Source organism: Diadema antillarum, unplaced genomic scaffold (genome assembly GCF_040938485.1).
Source record: "Diadema antillarum isolate AM-2024a unplaced genomic scaffold, OU_Dant_1.0 seq00001131_RagTag, whole genome shotgun sequence".
Lineage (NCBI taxonomy): Eukaryota > Metazoa > Echinodermata > Echinoidea > Diadematoida > Diadematidae > Diadema > Diadema antillarum.
Window position 1 is genome coordinate 180,486 of NW_027271944.1, and position 9,217 is coordinate 189,702.

Below are 9,217 nucleotides of genomic sequence, written 5' to 3' on the forward strand. Positions count from 1 at the left end.
AACTCAATAAAGAAATTACGTCTTCAAAAATAATAATACTGTAATCGTATAGCCTAGGGACCGTTATTACAGAATATCTCAACCGATTTGAAGAAAAAAAAATCGTATAGATGCGCAGTCCTCCACTATACGCATGTTGATACGGTTGCCGCTAGCCTCTGCCCGTACTTCTTCCATGGAGCGCGCGAAATTTGACTTTTGTTCAGACAAACACGGAAAAGTGATTTGTTTCATAGTTTTAGTTCGAAACAATGATTGTGATCCTCGTTTCCGTTACGAGTATACGACGTCAGCGTTCTGACACATACACGCATCGCATATTAACTATAGCGATACCGTTTTGGTAAACTCTTTTGTGTGTGTGTGTGTGTGTCTGAACACTCTGCGAGATTCACTGAGGATCAGGTGAACTCAGACTCGGATATAGTCCTTACCTTTTTTTTTTTCTTTCACCCCCTTCTTTCATCCTTGATCAAGTCATATTGAGCACTGATCGCAATTCGCGCGTGGGCTCGGGAATACTACGTAATGAACACGTGAAAATACATCTGAATACCTGACTGAAGACTGGGTGTTTCATGGCATAGATGAAAGGATTGATGATAGAGTTGAAGAGGAGAAGATGTGAGAAGCAGATAAAAGGCACGTAGCTTCCCGGAATCAGAGTACACACTCCATACGGCATAATACAGAGAAAGAAGGTGCAGATGACTATAGCCAGGTTCTGTGTGACTTTGATTTCCCGCGCATTGACTGGTTTCCCGCGCTGCTGCTTTCCCTGCTGCGCGTTTTCTGATTGCGCGGAGTTACCGGTATCCTCCTGCTGGACGCTGATCTGAAAGACCTGCTCCCGGCGGCGGGGCGCGACCTTACGTGATTTGATACGAACGAAAACTGCAATAGTCACGTAACAGACGGTGATAATACCAAAGGCAAGGATGAAAGAAAGCGAGAGCATCATTGACATGTAAATCTGATATTGTTCCTCGTCGCTCCAGACGCACAGTTTGTAGCGATTGGAATACCCAAGGCTGCCCAAGCCCGCTACCCGGGGCACAACCATGGTCAGGATCGGATAGCACCAGCAAACGGCAATCATGCAGGCGAGGACTTTTCGGGTGAAGAGTCGGTGGTATGCAGAGCCTGGCTTGATGATTTTCACGCACCTTGTCACCGCGATTACCGCCAGAGTCACCACACTGCCAACATTCGTGGTGATGACGATCGCCCCTGCTATCGGGCAGAGAGGTCCCAGCCTCGGCGGACTGCTGCCGCGATGTAACAGCATCGTCACTTGGACGGGGAAGAAGGCGCAATTCAGAAGGTCGAGCGACGCCAGGTTAATCACGAACAAATTCGTCTTCGTTTGTAATTTTCGGGACAGACATACTGCTATGATAACCAGGCTGTTCCCGATGACACCAATTGGTGTGATGGCAAGAATGAAGCAGGCTGACAAGGTGCGGTAGGTGTAATTGCTGAACTCAAAACCTGTTGCGATTTCTCTCCAGTCCTCGCTGGACCCAGTCTGTGAGGGAAGAGTCACTGAGGCGTAGCTGGTATTTCTGACAGCCATGATCACCAGAAGCTCTATCGATGGAAAGTAAACAGGAAGAGGGAAATGAAAAAGCTAACCAAAAATGACGGAACTTAAACACATTCCGGACATAATAGTCGGGTATGCGTACAAGAAATCAATAAAACAAAGAGATCAGTAAAACAGGAGAACATTTTTTTTTTGTACGCGCAGAAGAGCAATAGGCTATAGTGATATATATATAAATATATATGTATACATATATTGTCATTAGAATGAATTTTGAATCGTTTACCAAGTGACAGAGTACAGTTTCACTGGTAAATAAGACATCAGCAGAAGTGATGTAGGTTCTAACCATCACCGTTGCCTCACTGCTAAACGCAGAATCACATTCTTACAACACGATGCTAAAAGGCGGAGATTGCATTCAACTCTCCTATATAGGCTGTTATCGGTGGAAAACGATCTGTGCAAGTGCACCCTCATCCCGAGAAACCAGCGCCTACCATTGCTCGTCAAGGAGTGCTAACATAATCTCAGACTTTTCTTTTGTTTGTTTGTAATTCCACCCGCCTGATTTCTATCATGTTGCTATATAGATTCAAATACAGCAAACATGGATATTGAATTGCAACGTCTTGATGCTAGTCCCCACAGACACACGGCACTTTTATGATGGGAATTTAATCATAATGTCATTATTTTTTATAAGACATTATCATTCGGAAAGTGCTTTTCTTCGCATTGATTTCACTGCGAGTGGAAACGTGAACCTTAATGCCTATTGACACATGTCAAAATGTACTTACCCCGCCCGTCGGGCGACAATGTAGACGTTAAAAGGAAACGGGAACACCGTGTCTATATGTTGCGGCAATTCACTATTCAGCCCGAATAACGAGATGTAGGAAATTCAGTGCCACGCAGACAAAATAAAGCAGCAATTTCGCGAATCAGGCAAATTGGTTGATCAGAACAATCAAGCCATCTTCCCTCATACTACTGCAAAGTCAGTGAGCCCAGATTCAGTGAGCGACTGGCAGCTCCTCTTTCTTAGCATGTTTTCCACCAATTTGTGCAACGAAAGCTAACGCTTCACATTCGACAATTGTTTCCAAGGGCACGTGAAAATGGATTTTCTGTAAAGGGGGGGGGGGGCGGCGTATAGGTATAGAAACTACCTCCAATGTTGGAAATGAACAAGCTATTAGTCTACTGACAGCTTAACCAGGTCCCTCATGTTTTCATTTGCGCCTTCCTAGACCTGAGTTTCCAGAAGATCCGAACGGCGATGAGAAATCGATAACGAACTTACGCACTTGTTGAGAGAGAAGTTCTTTACCATCTACTTCAGATATGCGCTGCGATTTCCAGCCGTATAAATGCTATGTATGGGTAACATTTGCGGATTCGTGCTTTTGATCGTTAATGTGCGTAGTGCCTGCATTACGAGTATGCTGAGCGCGCGTCCGGCATGGTTTCAATCTTGCGGGGAAAAAACCCACAAACAAATAAAGATGAGCTCACGTTGCTTTAATGGGAAGCTGGCGGAGGTCGACGACATCACGTTCCCATATAGTCAACCATGAAATCATGGAGTCTAGTTTACTTCTTTTCATCCAAATCACATAAGAATATCAGTTTCTCTTCAAGGAGGTTAGCCACGGCCTCCAATTACACCTGTACTCTACCAGTAAATTCACACAACCAATCATGATTATTTTACCATGCCTATTCATCTAGGAATATAATTCAGCTTCATCGCAAGAAATAGACTAATTTCGACTAATGGACTAATTAGGACTAATGGAGATATCATGAGTAAAATGTATTATATCGGACAACTTCCCCTAATTTGACCTACTCAGAGATAAAAGTTGCTTCATAAGCACTAATGGCTACTAGCCACAAGATCCAACAATGTTTTGTCATCAGGGCAGGGGCGTTTTCAAAAGTGTGGGGGGCACTTCCGGGTCTTATTAGCTAACAAGCAAAAAAGAAAAAAAAACACCTTCAGCGCAACTTTCTGGTGCCACTTCCGGGTTTCTTCAGCTGACAAAAAAAAGAAAAAGAAAAAAGAAAAGGACACACACACACACACAAAAAAAGGTCTTCAGCGCAAAAGCATCACCTTACCGCACTCACACTTCAAGGTCTCTATCTATTTCTTTCTAGTGCCACTGCGAGGTAAAAAAAAGTGAGGGCCCAAAGTGGAAACACGTTATGTATTCCTTTGTATGGTGCCTCAAGGGGGTAGGACTGTATGACACAGTCCCAGACCTACCCCCTTGAGTTCCATTTGTCGCATGATGATAAGTGACATCTCGGGGCTTGATTACACCGCCTTTCAACGATTCATTAATTGTAAATAAATTCAGAACCACCTATTTGAAATGATACATTAACATTTGACTACACACAATGTCATGTATTTGATTCGGAAAGTGAATTCAGTCCATTCCCTTCGATGAAGCTGAATAATGGCATTCTTTAATCGTGGGAATTTTAAAGCGAAAATTTGTGAACACGTTCATTATAAATCACTTTCACACACATCAACTCTCGGCAAGAATCAGGGCCAAAATACAAACAAACAAAAAGGCCAACGGAAAGCATTATCATTCTTTTCTTTCTGCAATATGATATTCGAGTAGGAATAACTTCTCAAAATTACTTTCTTATGTCAGATTGTAGAATGTGGTTTCATTCTTGTCGCCATCGGACTGCCTTGTTTTCGCTTTGTCATTTTCGTAATGTTTTTCGCACCATATAGGCCTATTCAAGTCATCACTGCGAGTGACAGGATGTTACCAGGGAACATGCTTGCCGTCTCCGTCCGCTTGCAATTAAGTCGATGGCCTAATCCACGTCATTGAAGTGTATAGGCGGCCATTTCATCCCCTCCTAGGCAGCCATTCCATATATCTCGTAGGCGCTGTTAGGGTTGATTGGTTACGATGTTCACGCGGATGAGTTTCGTGATTAACTTGCTCCTTGAATTCACACGAGGCCGCCCATTTACAATTTTGGCAAATTGGCCTTAAAAATGGATGTGACCTCCAAGCGAAGAAGCTGTTTAATGATTGTGTGTGTGTGTGTGTGTGTGTGTGTGTGTGTGTGTGTGTGTGTGTGTGTGTGTGTGTGTGTGTGTGTGTGTGTGTGTATTTACTCTTCACGTTGTATAAAGCTTAAAACGACGATAAGAAGCTTTTTTAGCCCGAGGCCTTGTCCTTGTGAAAAGCTCTGGAAGTATTCAACAGGTAATCGCTGTTGCTTTCAGATGGTTTGGCTTTCGAGCTTTCGATAGTTTCACGAAGTGGCAATACACTGACAGAACCCCGGCCCAGGAACTATACACCCGCTGTCCATCACTAATCCACGCAAAACAAAACAGCATTAACGCAACAACATTTGCGAAACATTCAACCATAACTAAATGTGTTGAACGTTGTCAAAGCGAAAATGTATAGTGAGATGAGAAAGCGTGACAACTTTTGAAAGGAGTGCATTTTACAACATGGACTGAGTATATAGTTGTAATCAAGCGTAAATCCTTACGACGTGTAAGATCAATAACTAATTGTGCAAGAATAGAAGAAGATGTTTGTCGATCATCCTTGACTCCCTTGTTCACCTAAAGAACGAAAAAAAAAAGAAAGAAAAAAAAACTGCCGCATTCGTGGCAGAAGTAGGCTACATGTAGTTTAGCTATCACTACTGCTCTTTAGCAAGTACTGTATATTGGGGAAGCAACAAGAAGGCCTGCATATACATATAATTTTCAAATCAAACAAAACAAACAAACATTCTAAAGGTCCACTGTTTTTGTTTTTTTTTTTCAGTGGGCTATCATGGGTGGAACACTTCCTTTGCGGTGGCGCATGGGGGGGGGGGCACCGCGCCCCTTTAATTTTGTGCTGTGTGTTTGTGTGTTTTTTCTTTTTTAATAAAAGTATGCATATATCGCACGATGACCTTTTTTTATTTCATTCCTCTTTTTTTTTTTTTTTTTTTGCTTGCTTGTCAGCCGATTAACCGCGGATATGGTACGAGAAAATTCCTGTTAAGGCCTCTTTTTTCCATTTTGCTTGTCAGCTGATTAAACCCGAAAGTGGCACCAGGAATTTAACCTTCGTCCCCCTTTTACGGAATTCCTGGATCCGCCCCTGTTTTGCGACACCCTAACTTTTGACGGCTCCATCAATTCTCTTGATGACATTACACCCTAATGATATTAAATGACATTGAAAATAATGTAAGCGATATACAGAGGGATATGCAATTTGATAGATAGACCTCACTTTGTTATCATTATTTTAATCAAGGATGTTTCTATGCAGTCAATGCTAATTACATCTTCTGTATTAGACATTTTGCACACAAAATTTAAAATGGTACTGTCTGATTAATGGAGTGAACTTTGGTGATATTCAATTTAAGATAATGGAGACGAAAAGCCAACAATTGCAGTAATGTCAAAAGCTGAATATGGGATAACGAAACAAACGGTCATTATTCACCCGCTCGCACAGAAAGGTCAAAACAAAAAGTAAGCTGGATGGTGGCAGGTACATGTATTTGAAAATTTCACCTATTTCCCTTTGACGTCTAATGTTGTTTATAATACATTAATTTGTGATATGTTAATATGCCATGTAGCCTACACAATACAGTCAAGATACTTCGTCGAACAACCTGAATTGTATATCTAAGGGGCCAGACTCGACTTGCGTTCATGTTATTTCTGGCTCCTATTATTCTTCTTTTTCGATGTGACTGCATATTTGTTAATTAATTAATTCATTCATTCACTCATTCATTAAGTAAATGGAAATGTGTGATTGTATAATTATATCTCACACATCAAGTAACATGTATGCTTGTGTATGAATATGTTTGTGTGTTTGTGTATGTGTGTATAATAATGACCGATTTAGAACTGAAATATGCACATAAAATCACAATGATGTGAACCTCCCCCGTTCTAAAGGACACCATGAAAGATACGAAATTATAAAGGGAGAAAAGATCGCTTAAGATTCTGCTTGCAGGTCCTTTCATTTTCAAAGACCCCCCCCCCACACCCCCCCCCCCACACCCCCCCCCCCACCCCCGCAACGGGGAAATGGGAGGGTGGGGTGAGAGGAAATAAAAGTGAGACATCTTCATGTTGCTTCACTGCCCACACCTCTTGGTGAGCCTACACCTAATCACTATTCAAACCAGCTTAGAAAGGGACAAACCTTGCGATTCTATAGTGGCAAAACAGTGTGATTATCATAACACAGAGAAGTAAGCTAGTGGTTCAGAGCTATCATTTCAGCAGAACTGCCTTTTGCAAACTCGAGATGCATTGTGTAGTTCCCTTTCTTATTTATCGTGATTCAATTGATTAATGAATAATGTGTAACGAGTAAACTTTATAGTATCTCAACGGTAAAATCATGTGACATTTCATTCCCATAACTACTTGATGATTGAGAGGATTTATGCAGTCTATTTTGATTGAATGAATTGTTCTTCTGTAAATTAATTTCGAATACGGAGTAAATTTCACGGATACATCATTATGAGCGACAGCTTGACGCACCCACTTTGATCATGAATACTTGACCACTGGCTGGCGCTGTTCATTTTCGTGTGATTGCCGTGGTGGCTCTGCTGTTGAAAGATATGTTAACACTATAAATGGTCACCATTGGGGGCCCCTACAAGCGACCGTAGGAGAGGTACAGCTGTACTTGGATGAATTTAGATGCCCCCACCCCCACCCTCCCCCCTAAAAAAATAAAAAATAAAAATAAGTAAACAAATAGATAAATGAATAAATGAATTAACAAATGAATTAATAAATAAATAAATAATATATTTGTATGTATGTATGTATACAATATATGGTATATATATATTATATATATATATACACAAAATGTTATCAGATGTACCAGGTGTATGCAACTGAAGAAAATCAGTTATTTCATCTAATCATCCCATCTTGAAACTAGAAATGTCGCTATGGCGACTGGTATGCCTCCACCATAATGCATGGTTCTCCGAATAGGTCTATAGCACAATGTCTTGACAATGTGTGATGACAGTTTCACATAACTGACAAAATATTAAAAATGACAGGTTTGTCACAACTGCACTGAATGTTCACTTTCCTTGAACTAGGTTTTTGGATGAATGGCTATACTGTCTAATAACAGTGCAGGTATTTGGGGATTTATACCAAACTTTTGACCCTTTTATAAGTTTAAAGAAGAAGTGAAAATTTAGCACTTTCACTTGACCTTTGACCTTTTCGCCTTTGACCTTTTGACAAGAAACTTCCAAGAAAATCTGTATTGGGTAATACATGCATAAACTAAGTTTCAAGAAAAAATCCTGCAAGCAGTGCATAGATAATAGGGAAATAATGACAATTCAATGAGTTGACCTCGACCTTTGACCCATGACCCATAAATTCCCTACATGATCACTGTCAGTCAGTACATGCATATATATATTAAGTTCCATGAAGATACCTTGAAATATTTGTGAGATATGGAGAAAAAAGCGAAATCTTAACATTTTCACTTGACCTTTGACCCTTGACCTTCGACCTCATGACCCAAAACTCTCTCTGAGGAATCTTTATTTGGTAGTTTATGTATACACCAAGTTTCAAGAAAATACCTCCAGCCATTGCAGAGATATAGGGGAAATAGTGAAATTTTGAGCATTTGACCTTGACCTTTTGACCCTTGACCTTGAGCATGTACACCCAAAAGTTGATAGGCACAACTTCGCCACCTCATACATACACACGCCAAGTTTCATTAGGATACCTCTAATGATTTTGTAGATACGCTGTCCACAAAATTGATTACGGACGGACGGACGGACGGACGGACGGACGGACGGACGGACGGACAACCCGAAAACATAATGCCTCCGACGACACTTCGTGGCAGGGGCATAAGAACGATGCCATGCATCCACTTATTAATTAGGGCAACTAGCATAACGTATCGGCGTGCATTTACCAGGGAGGTGAAACTCACCTCCCTGGATTTACCTAACTCGTACAATTTTCGGCCAATCTCGATTTGTTATCATTATTTGCTATCATTTTGCTTTCATTTAACTTCTATTTTGTTAAAATGTTAGATTACCCCCTCAAAATCAAGTTACCTACAAACCGGACACGACGCACGAGGAGAAAGGTACAGTACACTCATTAATTTTAGGATATATTAGCTGAGTAGCCGCTTAACTCTTTGTCAACGTATTGTTTGTACTGCGATTCATGATCATATATTTTAACAGACATGCAGACGGATGTTTCAGTTTCGTCTATTTTTAGCTCGACATTAACATTTTGTGCAACATCCTTTTCCCGTTGTTTTTTCCATTTGTTGCTTTTGGTAGAATTTGTTTTATGCATTGAGGCGTTCATTTCCAGTGGAATGACTAATAGACTATAGTTCATAGTTCATAGTTCAATAGTTTATTTATTGATTCATTTGATTTATTTATTCAATAGTTTATTTATAGACTGATACGCTTTAGGGCTTTTTACATTATTGTCTTGTAAATTTTTGCTTAGCCCCGGACCAACGGTGGGGCTAAGGGGGGGGGGGGGGGCCTTAGCCCCACCGTTGGTACGGGACTATCCTTAGCCCACTTTCTGTT

At 40.9% G+C, this 9,217-nt stretch overlaps 1 protein-coding gene across 1 annotated transcript; it reads right to left on the reverse strand.

Moving 5' to 3' along the window:
* Positions 1-472: 472 nt before the first annotated feature.
* LOC139744041 (melatonin receptor type 1B-A-like) lies at positions 473-1,576 on the reverse strand. The gene has a single exon (XM_071654502.1). The coding sequence runs from the start codon at positions 1,574-1,576 to the stop codon at positions 473-475; it is 1,104 nt and encodes a 367-aa protein (XP_071510603.1).
* Positions 1,577-9,217: the final 7,641 nt, after the last annotated feature.

Bases quoted from the DNA above. Each gene is read 5' to 3' on its own strand.
- LOC139744041 (XM_071654502.1), bottom strand. From the start codon at position 1,576: ATGGCTGTCAGAAATACCAGCTACGCCTCAGTGACTCTTCCCTCACAG.